Source organism: Toxorhynchites rutilus, chromosome 3 (assembly GCF_029784135.1).
Source record: "Toxorhynchites rutilus septentrionalis strain SRP chromosome 3, ASM2978413v1, whole genome shotgun sequence".
Taxonomy (NCBI): Eukaryota; Metazoa; Arthropoda; class Insecta; order Diptera; family Culicidae; genus Toxorhynchites; species Toxorhynchites rutilus.
This window is the reverse complement of record NC_073746.1, coordinates 271,484,555-271,507,843: the sequence shown is the minus strand read 5'-3', so window position 1 is coordinate 271,507,843 and position 23,289 is coordinate 271,484,555. Positions and strand designations below refer to the sequence as shown.

At 39.0% G+C, this 23,289-nt stretch overlaps 4 protein-coding genes and 1 long non-coding RNA gene across 5 annotated transcripts in view; 3 read left to right on the top strand and 2 right to left on the bottom strand.

Moving 5' to 3' along the window:
- Window positions 1–766: 766 nt before the first annotated feature.
- Window positions 767–2,556, bottom strand: LOC129776688 (WD repeat-containing protein 5). The gene is made up of 4 exons (XM_055782482.1): window positions 2,079–2,556; window positions 1,922–2,018; window positions 1,241–1,866; window positions 767–1,174 (listed from the first exon to the last, which is right to left on the bottom strand). The coding sequence occupies exons 1-4, from the start codon at window positions 2,211–2,213 to the stop codon at window positions 986–988; spliced, it is 1,047 nt and encodes a 348-aa protein (XP_055638457.1). The 5' UTR covers window positions 2,214–2,556; the 3' UTR covers window positions 767–985.
- Window positions 2,557–9,410: 6,854 nt separating this feature from the next.
- Window positions 9,411–13,659, top strand: LOC129779102 (uncharacterized protein DDB_G0287625-like). Its single transcript, XM_055786372.1, has 6 exons — window positions 9,411–9,653; window positions 9,851–10,231; window positions 10,297–10,460; window positions 10,738–11,259; window positions 12,979–13,109; window positions 13,176–13,659. Exons 2-6 carry the CDS (start codon window positions 9,953–9,955, stop codon window positions 13,316–13,318), a joined length of 1,239 nt encoding a protein of 412 aa, XP_055642347.1. The 5' UTR covers window positions 9,411–9,653; window positions 9,851–9,952; the 3' UTR covers window positions 13,319–13,659.
- A 192-nt stretch (window positions 13,660–13,851) lies between these two features.
- LOC129776740 (uncharacterized) overlaps window positions 13,852–23,289 on the top strand; it is a 120,977-nt gene continuing 111,539 nt past the window's right edge. The window contains exon 1 of the mRNA XM_055782565.1: window positions 13,852–14,050. Coding sequence (XP_055638540.1) covers window positions 14,024–14,050 — 27 coding nt within the window. The 5' untranslated portion in view covers window positions 13,852–14,023. The remainder of the gene's footprint in view (window positions 14,051–23,289) is intronic.
- Window positions 15,410–17,458, top strand: LOC129776739 (uncharacterized). Its single transcript, XM_055782563.1, has 2 exons — window positions 15,410–16,057; window positions 16,115–17,458. Exons 1-2 carry the CDS (start codon window positions 15,784–15,786, stop codon window positions 17,362–17,364), a joined length of 1,524 nt encoding a protein of 507 aa, XP_055638538.1. The 5' UTR covers window positions 15,410–15,783; the 3' UTR covers window positions 17,365–17,458.
- LOC129776741 (uncharacterized) lies at window positions 18,447–19,436 on the bottom strand. Its single transcript, XR_008743156.1, has 3 exons — window positions 19,314–19,436; window positions 18,920–19,016; window positions 18,447–18,630 (listed from the first exon to the last, which is right to left on the bottom strand). It is a non-coding gene; the product is annotated as an uncharacterized LOC129776741 (long non-coding RNA).

The following is a 23,289-nucleotide window of genomic DNA, read 5'->3' as shown; positions in this document are numbered from 1 at the left end:
GCATGAGAAAGTTATGCAACTCTTTTCGAGGCCAGTAAGATTAACAGAAGCGTTTCTTTTGAGAATAGCGCAAAATGCTAGAAGTGTTTATATTCCTAGTGGTTTCAAGCCACCAATGTAATAAAGAAATAAATTGTGACATACGATCAGCTAGTGTATTGTTTTGCGAGGGCAAGAATGAAGCATCAATCGATTATCGTCAACTGATTCTACAATGAAAAAACCATTTCAGAGATTATTCTACTAAGCAGTTGTTTCTAAAGTTTCACAGCATTATAGAATAATATCCGAATGTATAAACAAGCGACTTATAAAAAATAACAGCGTAGTTCTACGTCAACAATGCGGTAGTATCTTGGACACAACCTTCTATAATTTTTTCACATTCATAGCAATAAACTTCGAAACCATTAGGTACGACGAATGAAAAGCATCATTGTTAAATGTGAATCAGTAGAAAAAACATTGGCTTATCAAAAATGCACATTTGAATTATTTAAATTATTGATTTTCGTTCAATATGATGTTAAGAGACTTTTCGTGCCGTGTGAACCCCTCCCCGTATTATTTAATACGTCACACATCTAATGATTTCACTACTCTGCTGAGCGTTCTAGCGCCCTGTTATGCAAGTACTCACGAGTGAGACTCGATGTTGTACGGGAAAGGGTTAATATATTCAAAACAGTCATCTCGCATCCCTGGGTATGAGTTGATTGTTAATGTTGAGTTAATTGATTCCAGAACTTCGAATAAACATAAAATGTTCTCAAATTCCTTAGCATTTATTTTATATTTCTTACATCGAGTCAGTTTTCTTACGAGATACAAAATTACATTACCATTTATAGTTTGTAATATATCATTGATGGCGCGTAATTTAAAAGCAAAAAAGCTTCCAGTTTAGAACGAGTTATTTTATTCTTTAATATGAACACTACAGAGACATTCACGTGCGACCACCCAATTGTCTCCGGGCCCAATTTTATGTGTCGCTCTTCCACAACTTTATAGTCTTATCGTTTTCAAGAGCCGCCGATGCGATGATATTCTCCGTTGGATGACACGCCGTACACAGCACCGTATCGGTGTGACCCTGCAAGCATTGGACAATCTCCTTGCTTTGCAGATTCCAGATGTAAACCATGTTATCCTCGCTACCGGATACGATCCACTGCGGAAGCAAAAAAAACACAAGTTTGATATGTCATAAAAGATAAATGATATGATAACGTTTTACCTTCCCACCAGTGACAGAGAAATTAGCAAAAATGCAATACTTCTCGTTCTTGTGCCCCGTGTACGTCTTGAGACACTTGCCCTTGGAGTAATCCCACAGCTTCAGCGTGTTGTCAAGCGTAGCGGCCAGAATATACTTACCATTCGGGGAAAACTTAACAAACGAAACGGGCGGATTATCGTCATCGATGAGTGTCTTGAGACACTGTCCGCTGGCCGTATCCCAGATGCGACATAGTCCATCGTAGCTAGAGGATACAATCAGTGATCCGTCTCGATTGAAATGTACCGCCGAAACCGGATCCGAGTGGGCCGGCAACGTCTTCAGACATTTCCCCGTCCTGACGTCCCAAATGCGAACCGATTCATCAAACGATCCCGACACGATCAGGTTACTCTGCGGATTAAAATTGCAACAAAACACATAGTTGGTGTGACCCTTCAGCGTCTTCAAACATTTGGCCGAGCTGAGCTCCCAAATTTTGAGCGTTTTGTCATCGCTGGCCGTCACAAGCAAGCGGCTATCACTGGACCAGGCCACGTCGCTTATCCCAAGCTTGTGGCCAGATATGGTCTTCTCGAATTTGCCATCATATGCGCCCCAAATCTTGATAAGCTTATCAGCAGCTGGAATGGATTCAATGTTAGAACAAACTTTGGAAATAAACTCGACACCACTCACATGAACTTGCCAGCCATTCTCCATTTGGGCTGAATTTTACTGCGGAAACCGCTTTGGTGTGACCAGCCAGAGTGAACTTAAGCGTATAATTTGGTTTCTGTGAAGATACGATATATACAATGCCACATACAATGAGGAAGCCTAAAATACAACCCACCACTGAGAGTGACTGTCGGTTCTGGCTGGAAGGCGCATGTTGATTTTGGGACTGGGGTGGGGCATTCTGAATCGGAGTTGGTATATGAATTTGGTGGCCACCATGACCAACCGGGCCGCCAATAGGGACCATCATCGGTGTTATGTTAGTATACTTCCAACGGGCGTTTGTTTACACTTTTATACCGTTCGTTCCGAGTTTTCTCAATTGACTAAAAATGTTTTGCTCCTCCTCACAAGCGATGTACACAGGCGAACGACAAATAGCGGCAATGTTACAGTGAATGGATTTTCAGACGTATACGAATCAAGTTTCGAAATCCAAGATGAGTGTATACTAGCAAGTACAAAGATGAGATTATGAACTTTTACTTTTAGCGTTTTTGTTTAAAATTGTATATGTAAATAAACCAAACTTTTTCAAGTAGCGTTCTTCGGGTTCTGTTTGGCAGCGCCTTTCGCCGCTAAAGACATGTCAAATCAAGGCGCCTTGAAGTATATCCTAAGGTGGGCCAACTTGCTAAAAGCACTCTTCAGCCATATTGGAAGTCTACTGTGTTTTGTTTGTTAACAAAACACAATACGCTAGTGCCGAAGCTCGCTCCTGATCAGTCTGTCTCTTTCACGCTTCAAGGAAATAATTCCCCTTCTGCTTTCTTCCGTACTGTTTTCATATACCGCTCCCCTAACCGACTTAGTGACGAAACGGCATCACCTAGTACCATAGAACCGTCTTGGTTTTAGCAAGTTGGCCCACCTTAGGATATACTTCTACGCGCCTTGGTGTCAAATATGAGGCGAAATTGTTAAATTTACCATATGGGAGGAATCAGTGTATTCAAACGAGGGTGATATACAGTGGTACAATATTGAATTCAAGGCGTATAATAAGGTGAAAAGTTATGTCAGAATTGCTGTTCAGGCATTACTTGAATTCGAATTGACAGCGGCCAATCGGCTAGAGTTTTCCGAAGAAGAGGACAACAAATGGCATGCAATAAATGGGCAATGGGTAGTGCATACCGCAATGTGTTTGTTGCGCATAAACGTTTTTGTTTACGCTGTTGGCATCATTGTTGTGATTCGGTGACCGCTGAAAGTTATTGTATCCATTGCTGTTTTACGGGACGTGAGGAATGTTGCCGTTGCTGCTGGAATTGACAATTCAGCGATTGTGAGAGCTGTACTAGTGGGTATATGGAAGAACCACTACCGGCGGGATAGTGTCGTAATGCTGCGTACATTCGCTTTGGTCACATTATTCGTTGGCGACCCATTATGATTGAGTGAGTTCAGCTGTTCACCCGTATATATTCAAACATGTCGTTTCCCGGCGATTGCCTATTCAGCTGGAGATCAAACTGATCGTGCAGGTTGTGGGACACTACAGCTGGTTCGATAGAAACCGAACCAGCGTAGATAACTGTTGGTGTGATGTGAAAACGCCCTGTAGCATAAAGATCAGACCTGGATTGTTTATAAACTAAAATAGTCGCTGTCGCTTCGCTTTTCATCCCCTCCCGCATCTTCTATGCCTCATCCTCATACTGTCGAAAACGAACCACCTGACAATTCTAGCTCCTTGATTGGATTCATACACCACCATGTAAATTAGAGAAGGGCACCCTTCATGAGCTACTCAATAGAATTAGTTCACCAAAAAGATTGAGTGGAAGGTCCTTTTTTTTCCTAACGAAAAACTTCCCAATACAAAATATCAGCTCAATCAGACTTCATTCACTAGCTTCGCACAGCCGTCAAAGCTTGAGAGATTTTTGAAAACCTAAAAACCAATAGATGCATGAAATCGGGGTTTTAAAAACAAATTTTCGATTCCAAATTTCTTCAAATACAAATACCAAATACCAAATGTATATACAAAAAAACTCAAATATGCGATACTAGTAAATGAAGTCAGATTGGGTATTTTATCGTGCAAATGAACATTTCAGTCCTGTATGAAAAATCGAGATGACAATTTTCGTTGGCACTTTAACCCATACGTTTTGCCTTGTATTCTAAAAAAAAAACAAGTCCCAGAGAGTCGATGTTTGTAAAAAAAATCTTCGAGATGACAGTAAATCTCGACGTGTCATGAAATGCGAAGACATTTGGCATCAACAATTTTGTTTCATGAATTATATTAGAAAAATTAAATGTGTGTTATTCTAGCTACTACCTCCGCGCAACAATCATCATGTGACGGTAATCCCAGTCCCTTACCGCTCACATTACGATCTGCTGCATCGGTAATTTGTGCCGTTCATAACATAACAATGGAATCAACAGTGCAGCTGTGTATATAGCCCAATTGTGAACATTCGAACAATAGAAATATTCTTGCGCCGAGAAAGGCGACATGTGTTGTGTATTGATAGAATAGGAATACTTCTTCTTCTTAAATGGCACTAACGTTCACCGTCTCAACGTAGTATTACTTGCGTCATTTTTATTAGTAATTAGTTGAGATTTCTATGCTGAAAACACGCCTTGAATGCCATCTGAGTGGCAAGCTCTAGAATACGCATGGCCACAGTGCAAGTCGGACGAAATTTCTTTGACGAAAAATTCCTCCGACCAGAACGGAAATCGAACTTGAACCACCGGCATGTTAGGTTTGACGCTAACCACTCGACCACGGGAGCACACATAATAGGAATACTCTCACGCCCAAATGGCTACTGTGTACTAGATAAAAATGTGTATCGATAAGATAGGAATACTCTTACGCCTAAAAATGGCCAATGTGTAATATACAACATGAGAAAAATGTACACAATAATTTCGGCTCTGTTACAGCTGAATTGCTAAATGAGCCTAATAGAAATCAAATAGATAGGATTATATTATATTATATTGTATTATATTATATTATATTATATTATATTATATTATATTATATTATATTATATTATATTATATTATATTATATTATATTATATTATATTATATTATATTATATTATATTATATTATATTATATTATATTAAATTATATTATATTATATTATATTATATACGAAAAGTAGCGCAAAGCTGGTGTGTGCTGAAAAAAATGAATCACAGTGTCAATCGACATTTGGTGACAAAATCAAATTTGATTTTCTATTTTGCTGAATTAGTTTTAACAAATTTTGAACAATAAATTATATGCCAACAAACAACATTTCATGAATGGACAGAACTGTCCATAACATTCCACATTTATTTTTCATAGTTGCTTCGACATTTCCCTTTGTTGTACGAAGGAATGAGAACTAGTTCACTTAAGCGAACGGTTAGTCACGGAACCGTTCATTAAAGAGGACTGTTCTGTCCACCTCTAATGCAGATATCTTCACTACTCAAGCTTAGGGCAAGGCGCTTAGAAGTATATCCTAAGGTCAAAACCACTCTGTAGCCATTGCACTATGGTCCAGGGGGTTCATTTAAGTGGAAATTAGCATCTAGAGCTCGACAGTGATTCTCTAGACAAAAACTGTCTTCGACAAAGTTGTTACATATAATAGAGCGCTCATTTTTATGTTATCAAAAATAGGGTGACCAAAATTTACGATGGAATAAAAAATCTAACTTTCTTATCTTTATAGATAGAGGTAAACATAGTTCGACAATACTGTAGCTCTGGTTATTTTAAGTAACTTTGTGGAACAATATTTCTTTCTATCTCTTCAAATAACCGATATAGCGCTTTTTCTCTAGGTTGAGTTAGGGTTACCATGAAAAAAAGGGTTTTTTTGCTCTAACTTTTATATGTAAAATTCTACATCAAAACTGTTATTGAATGATCTTTAGAGCTTTCCAATCCACGCATTTTACGGTGCATAACTTGTATGTATCTTAATGCTACTCAAAGTTATTGATGTTTTTTCCCCGAAAACACGACCTTTTCATTTGCTTGTCATTCTTTTTGGGGCAAACATAATAAAAAATTATTGATAGCATTTTAAAGAGCACATTTGACTCTACATAAGGTGTAACTTTCAAAAGAGTGTTATTTTTTGTATTTGAGTAAATTAAATTTGAAATTATGAGTTTTTGCATATAAATGAACAAGTTGCAATTTTTAAATGCATATAGTAAGCGTAGACTTTAAAGCAGCATCACTTCAGTTCAGTCTTATAGCCACTCAACATGGAGGTTCAAAGAAGACACATTTTTGATTTCCTTTTTCGGTGGACGAAATATTGAAGACGTTATACAAATTATTACGAGAAAAATTTCTGACTATTTTCTTTTTCTACAATAACATATATTTATTGTATAAAAAGAAAAGCGGGGACCGACAAATTATCAAATGCTTCCTGAATAGAAACCGTATGAAGAACAACTCGGGGCTCGACGTGTTATTTTTTAGTAATATATTGACATATTTTACTGGCGATGAGTTGATTGATCACATTATTTTGCCAAACTTTTGTTGTTCCTATTGTTTTATTCAAATTTATTTTTATAATCTTTCGTATGTACATATTAACCTGTTTTAGTTGTTATAATGGAAATTAAATTCATAGTAATAAATAAAAATCATACAAATAAAAAACTACAAAATCAAATGCTTAGCATTTTCCGGAATCAGAAGATCGGAATACTCTGGTGTTTGCCTATTACTAAGAGATAATACTGGATCCGAAGCTGTTGTGAAGCCCAGTTCTTCAGCAGAAAATTTTTCTGTAATCTCCCGAACACGGTTACGCTTCATCCTTTGGCTCAGCATTTGGCTTTTCAGGCACTTTCTGGCACTCAAAACACATATATCTTGGCATTTTTCTCGTAATAATTGTATAACGTCTTCTATATTTCGTCCACCGAAAAAAAAACAAATATGTGTCTTCTTTGAACCTCCACGTTGAGTGGCTATAAGACTGAATGCTGCTTTAAAGTTTACGCTTACTATATGCATTTAAAAATTGCAACTTGTTCATTTATATGCAAAAACTAATAATTTCAAATTTAATTTACTCAAATACAAAAAATAACACTCTTTTGGAAATTACACCTTATGTAGGATCAAATGTGCTCTTTAAAATGCCATCAATAATTTTTTATTATGTTTGCCCCAAAAAGAACGACTAGCAAATGAAAAGGTCGTGTTTTCGGGGAAAAAACATCAATAACTTTGAGTAGAATTAAGATACATACAAGTTATGCACCGTAAAATGCGTGGATTGAAAAGCTCTAAAGATCATTCAAAGACAGTTTTAATGTAGAATTTTACATATAAAAGTTAGAGCAAAAAAACCTTCTTTTTCATGGTAACCCTAACTCTACCTAGAGAAAAAGCGCTATATCGGTTATTTGAAGAGATAGAAAGAAATATTGTTCCACAAAGTTACTTAAAATAACCAGGGCTACAATATTGTCAAGCTATGTTTACCTCTATTTATCAAGATAAGAAAGTTAGATTTTTCATTTAATCGAAAATTTTGGTCACCCTATTTTTGATAACATAAAAATGAGCGCTCTATTATATGTAACAACTTTGTCGAAGACAGTTTTTGACTAGAGAATCACTGTCGAGCTCTAGATGCTAATTTCCACTTAAATGCACCTCCTGGACCATAGTGCATTGTGGAAGCAAAGTGCGAAGCGATTTATTGGAGCTCGTCGTGTGCTATGACATACTGATCGCTTTAGATCGTGCGTTTTTTGATGTTTCATTGCACTCCATTCTAAATGTAAACAACTCAGCACAAGGATGCCAGATATGATAACATGTCTTCATTTTGTAAACAATGGAATTGTGAGATCAGTGGAATTGTGATCTGAAACAAGTGGCGCATTCAATGAACACATTCCAGCAATTGCACACTCCCACTACTATTAGCAACGATGCGAAGCACGCTAAGAAAGGTATTGCAAAGGCACCTTCCGCTGCTCCATCGGAAATGGCTGTAGAATCGGAGCCCGACAATGAGGCAAAAACTGAGCAGCCACGAGGGAGCAGTGCCGATAAGGAGAATTAGCATGAATGCGGGAAAAGTAAAAAGCCTTCGAAGGAACAGGAATCCGCTCCGAATAAAATGTGTAAGTAATCGACCAAACACATTGGATAGACAATATTAACGACTTTGTTCACAGAGATCCGGACAAGAAGCACAAGCGCGATGGGTTGTCGGAAAATGACTGTTGGATATAAAATTGAATTACTAGTGTTAAATGTTTCTGCAATATTTCAACAGCGTGTGAAATCACTCTATGCTGGCATCCGTGCAAGTTCTGACAGTTCGCGAAAGAAAACAGTACAAACACACATGCAGTATAGCAAGTTCGCAGTTCAACATCGTTCGTTCGTATGATTGGCCGTGATCTAGTTTTCGTGATAAATCAAAAAAGCACATTCGTAGAAAAAGGGAAGTAGTTTTGTGAACGCGGGTGACGCGATTTTTCCCATCAAGTGCTTCCGAGAGTGCAATGAAAAGTACGCTGAAATGAAGATCCATGCAAGCAGCAGGAGAGCAGCCTCAAACCCGGAACCAGAGAAGGAAGATCATTTGACATTTTTTGGCAGTGTGCAGCAGAAGAGTCGGTCCCTAATCACGTCACCGATTTTGGCAAAGTGGAAGTTCCATGAATGATTAGCGAGAGTCCGTGTTGCGTGTGAGCTGTTGGTCGTCCGATGACAGTAGCAGGGTTCGTTCCAGACTCAGGAAGGCCCCACGCTGCGAGATTCGTCGCTTGCGTTAGATGTCGGTGCACTAATCATTCGGTAAGTCCACTTGTTACCCATCAATGACCCTGTTGCACTGTATCATGCATATTAAGAAGAATGGAAACGGTTCATGGGAGGTGCGAAACAAACTGTTAGGTGAAAAGTAATCATCTCTTACAACATTCCGTCATTGTCTGCAAAATTCCGTCCAAAACGAGCGATTTGTGATTTGATGTCTCTAACATAAGTAGAACGACTGATTAAGGTTACATTATGATTAAAAAGTAAATTCGGATCTAACAAAAATCAAACAGAGGAGAACGAATCGAACCATGCCGTGCCCGGCCAAGTCCTTTCTAGGGCCAAGGTTTGCGTCCTCCTCCACGAACTTCCTTTCTAGTTTTAGTATAGTGGCAATAAGAAAATTGAAAAGTTGAAAGTGTCGGTTGGTGATGGAAATATTTCTCCCGCGTTTTGCAGTCAAATCCTTTTTCACAGTCCGTTTCCCCTCGCGCACTTATTGACGACACAGTCACACCTTTAGTATATATATACACACCTTGGATCACATCAGCGAAGAAAAAATTAGCCACATGGGCAACAAAAGAAGACGCGGGCGAAAACGTGGAGAGGTCGCTGGTTCTAGTTCGTAGTACTAGAACGAAAGAACTTCGCACATTTCTTCTTCTGTCTTCATAAAGTTTTCATACGACAACAGGAAAGGACGCGTTTCTTTTCGTGTGATAGTATTTTTTTTGGTCACTATTCGTCATCTGCGAAAAAGAAGTGTTATATCGGAAGCAAATTGTACGCTGATAACTTCCTTGAGCAGGGAGCTTGTTTCAGTGGTAGGATTAGCTTAGCGGGTCCCAACTGGACGCCTTGAATGGTGCAACGTAATTTGGGAGCGCCTTCGGAAAAAAAGGTAAATTTATGTGACTGGCTGAAATCATCGGTGCAAAAATGTGTTTTCATGATATTTTGACAACGAACTGTGAGGGGGGTTCCATAAATAGAATTGGGTGATTCAGTTAATCCGCTCGGCTTATTTTCCGTGTCGCTTTTGCATCGCCTGCTTATGTGTACTTCCCTTTTCATGTATCGCCATCTTTTATTTTGTAGATTCAGTGCGGCTCGTCTTCCACGGGACAGTTTGGCATTTGTAGCTTGCAAGACAAGCAGGCAGGCACACTGTGAAAAAAAACATACAGAAAGGTTTAGAGAATGAGTTCGATCAGCAAAATTCACTTCAACAGTTCGACCGGCGTTTCGCTAAACGACCGGTTTACAATCATGTCGAAAGTGAGCCCATCGGAGAAGTCATACAGCCGGAACGAACGAACTGCTGCCGGGCGGAATTCCAGCGGAGGAGGAGCCATTCATCGCAATCGTTCAAATTCTATGGACTCGCTTAATTCGCGCGGGTCGCTTGCAAATCGTCAATTGTTGGGCCAGCTGGAAAGACGTCATACCGGGCAGAGCGCGGCGTTGAGGTTGAGAAATGTATGTATTGTGTAATTGTTTTTTTTTTTCGAGGGGTTGAGTTTTGATAATGATTGATTTTGCAGACAAATATTCGTTCCGGTCGGCAGAGATTAAATCGTAGTAATATCTCATCTCGAAGCAATATCAGCTCGCGCGTTCAGCTTAGGCGAGCTGCCGGGAATACATTATCACTCTCGGGAGGATCGTGGCGATTGCAGCGTTCGAATAGTCTGTCGGATATTGCCACGTGAGTATTATAGGAAGTGGATATCAGGTTATTGATTCTCTTTCCTGTTACATGGTTACTACAAACTGGTGAAGCTTATACGCTGTATTTTTTCCATCCCTCGTATGTCATAAGTCTTATTTGAAACCGGGGGGAGGAGCGATAAAATTTATTTGTTTGGATTTAATATCAGCATATAAGTTTTATGGGGAGTTTGAAGAAATCAGGCCAATTTGGGCACGACTGTCAATCGGTTTTCGAATTTGGAGCATAAGTCAATTTTATTTCCCCTTTTCAGAATGAACGCCGATTTTGTTGAACGACAGGGATTGCGTCGATCTAACTCCCAGCTGAGTATTGCATCAAGACTGGGCAGACCACGCAGTAGCTCTCGAGGACCACGTCGTCCTCTCCAGCGTACAAACTCGTCCAGCAATCTTGTGCGCTCCAGATCTCGTGGACGGTCTCGTTCAAATTCACGTTCCCGTACCCGTCTACCACGTTCGCGCTCCAGAGGAAATCTTACTCAACCAGACAGATCTCGCAGTGTGGGACTTAACTCTGGGAGAGGTCGTCCGCGAGGGCGCCCGACCGCTAGACGTACGGGCAGCCGCGGTAATGGTACACTCGTACGATCTAGCTCACGTTCGAATCTCCGCTCGGGAAGTGTCAACAATCGGTTCGGTACAAACCGTACTAATCGCCCCCTCACGAATAGTACCCGCGGAGGTCGCGGACGTATTGCTAAACGTGGCCAACGACGGGGAGGTGCGTTTGGTCAGAACGGAACCGGTGGAAGACCCGGACGAACCCTTCAGAGGTAATAACCCGATGATGTACAAATGACGGAACTTTTATATAAAATCGCAATGGCGGCATTCAATGGAAAGCGGAGGATCATTATCGTTCTCTCTGGGTGTAAAATATGGTTGCAACGAGAGACTTCAGAATTGTGTCTATCCAAATTTAGTTCCCAACGATCCCATCCTATGGGTATACGGCAAAGAATGAGAGAAACCTCAAAGTCGTTCAGTAACCTCGAAGCGGCGCTTGCTAGGAATGGAATTTTCTTTGGCTTAGGCTGAGCTTGCTAGCGTAAATCCGTAAAAACTACACGACGGTGATCGACGCCATAACGATACTTGCTTCTTCCAAACTAAACGTCAACTTTTGAAACACTGAGAAATGAATCTGCGTCCCAACACGGGAAGCTCAACATTTATCCACCTCACCGTATTGAACTACAAGATGGACTTTTGCAGCGTAGTGCGTGGTGACATTCCAAATTTGAAAACCCTGCTTTCGGAAATAGCCCCACGGAAAGAGCAAGCCCTACTGCAAACGCACATGTGCAAACAATCGCGCGTAAAATCGCCCAATTCCACATACTCTAGGTTACTGTTCGCCTTGAAAAAAAGCACCAATGGCATTGTCATTCAAAATCACTTCTCCAGATTATGGTACTATTCACACAAATTGGGTGACCCTACAGAACCCGAATCTTGCACGGTTGAGTGCTTTTCTTGCAGTTGCAGTGAAAGTTGCGTTCCTGAGCTCCGGGGCAAATTCACGCAAACATGGTACAGGTAAAGCCGCCAGCAGAAAAGAAGGGGTCAGCCTTAATTAGAACAGTTCGGTCCATTTGGGATGGCCAGCAGACATCGGCAGTTTTGTGATGTGCATCGTATCGTCTTTTTCTGACAAAACCATCGGATGGACGGAAGATCGGAACGTATCGGTGGCTTGATGCAAATGGTTTAGTATAAAACGTTCGCAACTGTTTCAGTATCATGGTATTATCATCACTGGTTTTGTGTCTGTAATAGTTTTCTTTTTGTAGCTGCAAAACAAAACTTGTCGAACTACGGAACTTAGGAATCGACTCGGGGGGCACTGCTAGTTTATAATTTTTATCAGATCAAACAAATTAAAACAAACGTTAACCAAATCTTGGTTCCTCCCCGTAGAGAAGAATTATACTTCTCTGAAAATGAAAATATTTGTATTTTCAATTCGACTCCGCCACGGAGACAATTACTAAAATTCTCGTTTGTGAGGATGATTTTCTCATATATCATGTAATGAAAATGGATCCTTACGAAGTGCGTCGAAAAATCTCTAATCAGCTTTGTGATATTAACACATCAAACCAAGTTTACATCGTTTTTTTTCGATCTGTCGTTTTCATTGACACCTCCGTCCGAGACTTCGATTCTTCAAACAATTCTTCACTTTAAAAATTTTTTTTCGATTGAGACATAAGAGATATTTCGTTAAATGAAATTGTTGTTCGACAAAACGAAACTGATTCTATTTTGGGGGTGTTGGAGAATGTAAATGCTCATGTATGAACTACGTCTTCAACGAAAATTTAACGCCGATGATACGGTTCATTGTGTACCTTGTTTTCAAACGATATTCAATTCATCATCCCACGCCACATTTCCATCGCTGGCAAACATCTTTTGACCAAGAATGGTGCATCCCTCGCGCGCTCGATTCCTAAGCCGTCCCTCCGTCTCTTCGCTTTTAATTGCAGAGGAAGAGGAAGAGGTGGTGCGAAACCTTCGGCAGCTGCAGCCGCCAGCGGATCACGCCGTGGTCGCTCTCGCTCCCGGGGAAGATCACAATCACAAAGCCGTGCACGGAGTGGCCAACGCGGTCGCAATGGTAAGAGATTCGGTTAAGCTTTAAATTCAAGCGACGGGTATACGTTTTTTCTTCATTTTTTTCCAGCGTCCCAAACACGCAGAGCGTCAGCGCCGACCAAGAGCAAGGACGAATTGGACAAGGAATTGGATCAGTACATGGCTAACACGAAATCATCGCTGGACAAGGAGATGGACGAGTACATGAACGGGATTCACAGCTCCGCTTAGGAACAGCAAACCGACGAACCTTCTGTTTTGATGTCCTGATGCTGGTTGGAAGGACCGAGGAAGCATGTTTTAAGATTTGCAGAACTATAAAAGCTAATCATGTGAATCACTAACGCAAAAGTAACTAAACTACTAAACTGTAGACTGTAAGAATAGTTTATTTGGTTTTGTACTGAAGAACACAAACACTTGAACCTGATCACATTGAAAGCTGAATTTGAGGAACTATAATTTTAACCTTTTATCCTCGATCGATGTCGAGTGAATTTCAAATGTATATAAGTAATAATTGCTATAAAAAGCAATGATAAGAAGGAATAAATCTGTTTTTTATGACTGAAGTTAAACTGTTTATTCATTCGTAAATTCTAATTGATATCACTTACTATATCATCTTTTTTTTGTGTTAAGCAGACGGAATTCGAGCACATGTAAACGTTTCATTTCGAAATTAAAGCTTACCTTAACTGAAGGCCTTGACATTGAACTTTTCTGAAGGGCGAGAAGCGTGTTTTCATTTACTTCAGGCATCAATATATACAAAAGATTCACGCAACTGCGAATTGACGAATTGATTTTACGTTCACGTTGGGTATTCATCGGTTGCGTTGATTGAGTGGATTTTGGTAGTGTGTTTATCTGTAGATCATTGAAAACAACTGAACTTTTGAGGGTATCAAATTACTATATTGATGCTCGGAAAAAATGGTGAATCAGGCTACTGGATCAACGGTAAGTGTTCAGTTTTTGCGTAACTAATTGCTCATTAGGTGCATTACGTAAATGTTGATAATTTCAATATAACTAAAGCCAGTGAACAGCCGAGTGCATTGGAACACATATTATCGGGTGGACTCAATCAAAAAGTAGAATATATGAATGTATGTCATTTATTATGATTTATGATATCCAAGTATAAACAAAAAATGTAAAAACTCGGTTTGCGCCGGCTTTGAAGTTATTCGTAACCAGTGATGCCATGTCATTTTCTAAAATATCTCCGTTCGGCTGAAGAAAAATCCGCTGATTGATCCAAACCAAACAAACTCTTGAATAACTTAATTTTTTGAATTTTTGAACAATGTTTAGTCCTTTTATAAAAAAATATAAAAAATCCTCGTAAACATTCAATGAAATTTCCATTTTCACAGTAAGCCAAACGTCTTCAAAATGAAGACATATCCCATCTGGCATCCTCGTCTGTAGCATCCAAAGTACGTGGAATAAGAAGGTAGTCTACTCCCTGCTTTGTTCAAGTAGTAGTAGGCAAGGAAAAAAACAATAAAATAAAATAGTAATAAACCATCGATCGAATCCATATAAATTCAAACATTTTTAAATTTTCTAAATTATAACACAAGAACTATCTCAAAATATGTTTCGAAATGATGAAATAGCAGTTTATTGATTATTTTAAAATTAAAAAAACGGTAAAACTATCGCACCTGTACTATAAAAGCATATAGCAGTTATATTGAAGCAGTGTCGTTCCCGTTCCCGATCAAAGGAGCGAATGCATGGGATAGTTGAAAACATCTCCGATTAGTTTATCTCATTCGAAATTATTCTGTTCCGGCATCGCGGGACGTGATACTTGAAGTAAAATTCAGTATGAAATCCATGAAATATCACATAAAACCTTACCTGTAGTGAAAATACGGTACACTATCTTGTTTATTGTCTGAAAACTTGTTTTTGATTGTACCTTCGAATTTCCTTTTTTGATTTAGCCATCGTCAATATTTGTACAGTTTTCACAACTGAAAGAGGTAGGGAAATAAATTTCTTCCAAACTCATCGCAATGAAATATTGTTTTATGATTATTACTTTGTAATTTATGGAAAGAACTACTATTTTAAGTGTTAATATATCCTAAACTACTGAACGAAATGGTATGATAAATACTTCATTCGAAAAATAAAATGTCTACCCGTTAGGCCGAGGACATAGTGAACGCGATGCGAGCGCGGACGCGGGCTCGTTTGCGGGAAAGCTCTTTCGTTCACGAAAGCGAAAATCAAATGCAAATCGCCTGGCCCTGACATTCGCGTTGACAGTGCGACGGTAGTGCCTCCTGGTGTTGGCAGGTGTTGGCTTCTCATTAGGGGGCAAAACATAAACAAACCGCCATCGAAAATATACAAATTTGATACAGTGATTACTCATTGTAATTCTTTGATTGTGTCGTCTGCTGGTTTTAGGAATCTTTAAACAGCTTTCAAACAGCATATTACGGTGAATAACGAATATTCTGGCCTCATTCAGCGTTTGTAGGAGGCAGAAAAAATAGGCGCATCTGGAGGACTGAGATTTTAGGGTAATTTCTTTAATAAAATTATGAATGAAACTTGAAAAGAAATGAAGTGCTGTTATATTAAACAGTTCTGTCAATTCATTGTCTTTAATAATAAAGCGAAAAACATTACGATACAATTCATTTGCAGTGCAGTGCTTCGTGGAGAAAATGGCCGAGTGGAAGCAAAGTGAACCTTGCAACGAGCCTTGTGATGAAAATATCGGGATTCAATCTATAACACCGCATTCTAGTAAAGTGGTTTGTATAGTTCCTGGATGTCGTACACGGAATGGCCAAGGATATTTATTCCACAACTTTCCCCCGAAGGCGGATAGAAAACGGTATAAGGTTTGGTTGACAAAATTGCGACTGAATTATGAGCCATCTCCGTCGTCGAAAGCTTGCAGCTTACATTTTAGCATTACAAACTTTGTTGTTCCTAGTAAGTAGTGTTTTTCTGTTGCATTCTAAAATACTAATGTCTAATATTTTATTCTAGCTGCGAGAAGGCTTACTGAACGGATGATTTTAAAAAGAACAGCCATACCAGACATCAACTTACCTAAACCAATTTGTAACACAGTGAGAGAAATAGCAGCTAAAAATCGCGCAGAACGAGCAGCCAGGCGGAATGAATTTAAACCAGATCGGAATCATTATATGGAGGACAGCCAAATGTCGATCTGTGATGATACTGAGGACGCAATAGACATTATTACAGCACCGGACTTTGAGCAAGCAGCTGTTATTACATCACCGGACTTTGTGCAAGCAGCTGTTATTACATCACCGGACTTTGTGGAAGCAGCTGTTCAGGTGGACACGCTTGATTTGGATAAACTTTTTATCGGTCGTCGTAGAACTATGTCTGTCCACTTTAAAACCGATTCGGAGTTGAACTCCTGGACAGGGTTAGCTTCCCTCAAAATGTTGGATACCATCGTTGAGGGCTTATGTTCGTTGGCCGCGTATAAGAAGCGATCGCACTCTACCGTTCCTGTAGAAGAGGAAGTGCTTGTAGTGTTTGTGAAAATGAAAACGAATATATCGTTCTCTTGCATGAGTGCTCTGTTTAACTTACATTACCAGACTATTTCTCAGGTGTTTTACCGGACAGTTCCATTGTTGAAGATGATGTGCACTCCATTAGTACCATGGCCAACACAAGAAGAAGTTAATCGCAATATGCCACACTATTTCCGACCATATTATACTGACGTTATCGCTGTACTCGATTGCACTGAAATGCCAATTAAAAAACCAAAATGTCTCCACTGCAGGATCAACGCATATTCGCATTATAAAGGACGTGAGACTGCGAAGTACTTGATTGCAGTTACTCCAGGAGGAACAATATGCTATATAAGTCATGAATATGGCGGGAAGGCTTCGGATAAGCAAATAGTTACTGCGGAAAAATTGCTCGAAAAATTTAAAATTGGTGAAGCAGTGATGACCGATAAAGGTTTCAGCCTAGATACTGAATGTAAAGCCCTCGGAGTGAAGCTTGTGCGACCACCATTTCTAACGGCTCCTCGATATCAGCTGAGTACAATGGATGCTCGTGTAAATGTTTCTATAGCCGCGTCAAGAGTACATGTGGAACGAGCTATACAACGCATACAAAATTTCGAAATATTCAATAACAAAATCGTGTATCGTTTTCTTCCTATATTGGATGATTTAATATACATTGCCTGTGGAATTGTCAATATTTCGAAGCCAATTCTGTCAAACGAACGATTTTAGAATTAGAATTTTTTTTATTAATAATACTTTAGAATACATATATTAAACAGACGAATATAGATGTTTCAAAAAAACATTAAAATAAACCTCCTTCAGCACTGCTACCATCGTTCTAACATAATCTGGATCGAATTGAACTTCCTGAACATAGCATTTATCATCATATTCTGAATAGATTATAAAATCTGCTACTCTACATTTTGTTATGAACATAGTTAGTTGCAACTGTGCGTAATATTGATGATTTTTTTTCAAAACATTTAATCTTGTAAAATAGGGAAGAAAATCAATTAAATCACTCAATGTTTTATTTTCCCCTTCTTTTGGACACTTAATTTCTATTATTCTCCCTTCGTTTATAACAATTCCGTCAGGAGAACATCCCAGCCATGAAATATGTGGGGGTATTACGAAACCACAACTCCAAACGTTTTTTCTGTAGTCTCGCTCATATGCTGCTATGGCTTTTGATTCGCATCGTATCCCATGTACGATTGCTGGTGTTGAAAGATGTTTCGGTGTCACCATACTCAGGATTTTACTTTTCCAATTTTTGTTCTTGTCGGGTTGATTTGTGTAGTATGTATACACAGAGTATGCACTGGATGAAGTGATGCGCCGGCTTCGTTCTTTTTTCCATTGCGATGATACTCTTTGTTCTATAGTTCTTGTACATATTTTCAAAGACTCGTATTCCGATACTTTCACATTAATTTCGAAATGAAGTTGCATATCCTTTTCTAACGGACCTATAAATTCCATTATTTCACGATCGATCATCGTGAAGTTATCAGGATGAAACGATCTTCTCAGGAAGGATTTAAGTAGACTGCAAGTCATATTTTCTTCAATAGAAATTAACGAATCAATGGATTCTGTAGAATGACTTTGCACATCTATATCGAGAAGTGTATTCAGAACATCAGATTCATCATTTTTGTCAATATTTTTCATTTCTCGTCCTTTCTTTTCGTATGCCAGACCGCTTTCAGGGAATCCTAATAATTAATAATTAAAATTTTATTTTTAAAAATCGATCAATAAATTGGAAGCAAACCTTTCACGAAAAGCTGAAGAATGTTGGTACCCTCATCGTGAGTCAAACCCGTCGGCGAGGCAGCTTCAGTCGTATCTTTTGTATTCGTCATTTTTTTGCAGAATGCGGTCAATGGTGTTGTCTTGTACATATCGTCAGCAACTTTTTCTGCAATTTTACCCCACTTTTGTTGCAAATCTGTTACTGTAAGCAATGGAACTGAAGGGAACCTAAAAATAGAAAAATTGATTTTTGCCATTTGTATTCAAGAAAATCACAAAAAACACATTAGAAGATGTTTTAAAACGGCCATTATGTGTTTGCATTTTCCCATTCCAGCTTTGCACGAACACTGAAAAGACCACTTTTCAAAGGAAGGTCTGGTGCGGATGGAAATTTTGTGTGGATCAGCTCTAGGTGATGATGACTTCAAACAAGTCGCAAATATGGTAAAGCCGTCCTCGTGCACGATTTGAACTCCGACAAGAAGCAAGTGGTTAGCTTGAAACACCCGTTCACCTTCGACTATCAACCTGCTTCCTCCTCCGACGTATTGAAAAATATCGGCAAGCTGCAAATTTACCGTCATCATCGAAGAGTTTATCGCATTGGATGCCTGTTTAAGAAAGAAATATTAAAGGTTTTCATTAGCTTTTCATTGCATTAGAAATATTCCGGAACTATTTTTTGTTCAAATCGCACTAAAGTAACTAAAGATTTTTACCACAGATTCAGGAAGAAACCTCGAAACATCGATTTTCATTCATAATTTTGATTCGAAACGAGAGATGAAATTCCAATTCGCAAATCATACTAGTTTTTGAATATTAATTATGGACGAACAATACAAGTACGATTTGCACGAATGGCGAAAAAAGATTATGCATATGGTATATGATATTTTCTTACTCACCATTTTTGCAGAAAGCTATAGAATCTCAAGATAACTTTGAACAAAAATTATAGTTTTTCTCACTGCGTTTGTTTACGTTTCACCCCCTAATTTGAAATGTCAAACTCAATGCCGTCAACGCGGATAGTAAACGCGATTTCAATGCGGCGAAACTGTGTGTGGAGTGTTTTGCCGCGAGTGAACGCAAGTGATGGTTGCCAGACGATTTTCATAAATATCTACACAGTATATAGATTGCAGTGTTTGCCAAATGATCCACTCATTGAAAAAATCGCTTTCGTTCGTTCAAATATGATCTTTCAGGAAACATTTCCCCCAGCGGTATTCTATTGTTGTTATGTGCTGCAAATCACGACACAAAAGAGAACGAGACAACTCTGCATCGGCTCGCACTTTATTGCACACCAGCATGCAAGCAAAGCTATCATATACGCTTTTGGTCAGAAAGCTTATTTTCTTCTTTGCCTCTAACATATGCATATCGACCTCTCCATGCATCATGAAACAGCAGGATCGTACGGACCACGCAAAGCGAAAGATTCATATTCAGCTAATGTAGCAGATCCTGATTTTTAAGTCTCAGAGAGTGCAAACTATATTATTTAGCTCGATAGAGGCTAAGGGAGGGTAGTCAGATTATATTTTCCATTTTTAACGCCGCTATCCCTTGAAATATGTATATTCATATAGACCGCATAGTTTTACTAGCAACACCGCTCTTTTTTCCCATTCGTTGCTCTCCGCAAATGGTGACTAAATGATGACGTAATTTTTCTTGTATCATTTATTGCTTTGCACTTTTCTGTGCAGTGGGTTTCGCTATAGTAAAATGGGACGATATATGTGGTTCAAACTTGTATGCAGGCTTCGAAAATGGTATGCGATGTTTGATACAGATCGGATATGCAATCAACAGTCTTCGTTCCTCTCTTAGTTTAATCACTAAATATTACACAAGTGATTACTGACATTCATACAAGTATCTGAATGATCCTCTCATATTTGGTTATATGTTCGTGAGAGTTTACTTGCATGACACATTGTGTATCATTCGATTTTGATCGAAATCCAAACACTGATAGATTGAGATTGAGTTGTTAAATTATTATTTTCGTTTTGTTCTATAAATTATATAACTTTATTCTAATTTACATAATGCATATAATGAAAACGTTTCGTTAAGGGTTTTCCATTTACCATGTTCACAGATAAAAACGATCTCACAATTCAAACTGTTTATAAAATGAAGACATGTTATCATATCTGGCATCCTTGTGCTGGGTTGTTTACATGTAGAATGGAGTGGAATGAAACATCAAAAACGCGCGATCTAAAGCGATCAGTATGACATAGCACACGATGAACTCCAATTAATCGCTTCGCATCGCATCGCACCGCGCCGCGTTTAATATGTCCTCGGCTTAATGATATTATTGTTGCGATTTGTGGAGAAATGTGGTGGTTGAATCGGAGATGACCATGTATATTAGGTGTAGAGTACAGGGCTGACATAATACCAAATGAAATAATAGTAATAATAATAATAATAAAAAAGCATGAGAAACATGCCATGAAAACTATAGACCAATCAGATGAAAGGACAATATGAGCCAGGCTATAAAAGCGCGAGCCATTCTGCGCAGCCGGCATTCTGACAACGGACGTGATACGAGCAACATCTGGAAGGAAAACCAGCAGCAGTGGCAGCAGCGAACAACGGAGCTAACCTGAGCAGCCGATAATCAAGCTAGGTGTCGCATCGGCCTGCTTCAATAGCAGCAGCAACAGGAGCAGCAGTAGCAACGGACATCGAAGTTCATCCGGACAACCAACAATCGAGCTCTGCCTCGCATCGGTCTACTTCGGTAGCAGCAGCAGTAACATCGCGAGCTGAACATTGTCGGCACTCTCTCTCCGCTGATAGCGTGAGGACGCGCTTCCATTGAGCCGGGAGAGTGTCGCAGTGTGGAATCAACGTCGCATTACGTGATTGGCACCCACGTATTGACTAGCTGCAGAAAGGGTTTTAATGAGTTTTCCCCGCTGTAGCTAGCAAAGAAACTTCTAGACTGAGACTTCATATTTGAAGCCTATCCATTGATCACAATGGATAATATCGGCGGTCGCGACATTAGGGTGCCAATGAAAATGGTCATCTCGAATTTCAAAAAGATACCCCATAAAAAATGTTCACCACCTTGAAAAAACACCCTATGCCAAATATATTGATATATTGAGATATTTGGCATATCACCCTATGCCAAATATCTCAAATAGCTCAATCGGACCTTAGAGAGAGTGGCGCAAAGCGGTCAAAGTGTGAGTTTTTTGAAAATCGAAAAATCAACTGTAAATCTCGACGTGTCATGCAATTTTAAGACATTTGGCATCAAAAATGTTCGTTAAAAACCCTGATTTCCGGTGATTTTCGGTTTTCCAAAAAAACTCAAATTTTAACGTTTGTGACACCAGTAAATGAAGTTCGAATGAGCTAATATTTTGCATAGGGTATATTATCGTGCAAATCAACATTTATAGGCTAGTTCCGAATGAAAAATCGAGATAACTATTTTTATTGGCACCCAAAACCATACTTTTCGTTTCGTACTCCGAAAAATGCCAGAATGCCGATTTTTGACAAAAAAAAATTTTCCGGATGACACGAGATCTCGACGTTTCATGCAATTTTAAGACATTTGGCATCAAAACAATTTTTTCGAAAACACCAATTTCCTTTACTCCCCCCTTGGGTGATTTTTCGATTTTCAAAAAACTCAAACTTTGACCGTTTTGCGCCACTCTCCCTTAAGTCCGATTGAGCTGAAATTCGGCATAGGGTGTTTTTTCGAGGTGGTGAACATTTTGTATAGGGTAACTTTTTGAAATTTTAGGGTCGTTTTTTTCCCATACATTCATCGGCACCCTAATGTATATTCAATATAAATTTATAATTTTCATTTTTAAATAAAATTTTCCATCGCTCTTGATCAATCCAGCAAAGTCCATGTAACCGTACTCACTTGCAAGCACTCGTCCGTCTTAGCTGTGTAAACAAGCTAAGGTGTACATTTTTGGATTTAAACATAGAGCGTGCGCTCTGTGGACTCCCAAGTGTCAAAGGCCAAAAAACGTAATGAAACCGGGGCCCTGGTAACTCTATCCCTACCAACACAAATTGAGCGTAGGCAGCATAGCGATAGGCCCACGCTCAAGGCGCACGCACAAATCGCAGCTTTCAAGTTTTTTTTTGTTAATTTCAATCATTTGCAATGATCTGTAGCTAATGATTCTGTTTTAATGTTTTCTTCCGGAAACGATGATCGGAGGCTTTATTTGGCGATATGCAATTGAAATCACTGCTGCACGAGCGCACGAAGCGCTTCATGTTTTTACTTTCAGTTTATTGGGCACCTTACACGATCAAAATGATTGACAATAAGTGTCTTCAATATCGTGACAGCTAGGCTTTCTACATCCGATCTAATCTCAATCAATATTTTGTCACCTTACACGGTCAATATCGCCCTCAACCCGAGACAACGAAAATATCCGCGATGGCTAATGGCGGCATTCGAGTTTGGGATCCAAACTATTCTCCATCAGATTAGAAGACTGAAAGGCAATTTTCAATTGGTAAAATTTGAATGAAAATATCTACTTGGTATTATTTAATTAGTTGAAGCGCGTAGTCCTAACCTTAACTTAACCTATTTCCTCTGAATTTTCAGATATTCCTGCTAAAATTTATTATTATAATATAACGTCAATTTCAGACACAATTTTTGTATGGGATTTTCTCACCACTTGCAGAAAAAAGTGATTTGAATTCACATGGAATACTGATTTGATTCAGAAAAGTTAATTTTCATTCATAGGGCCTGATTACGAACATCACTACCACGTACGCTTTTACGTCACTTACACTTAATCTTTTTGTGTCTATCATCATTGTTACGGACAGTTGCGTGTGAGAATG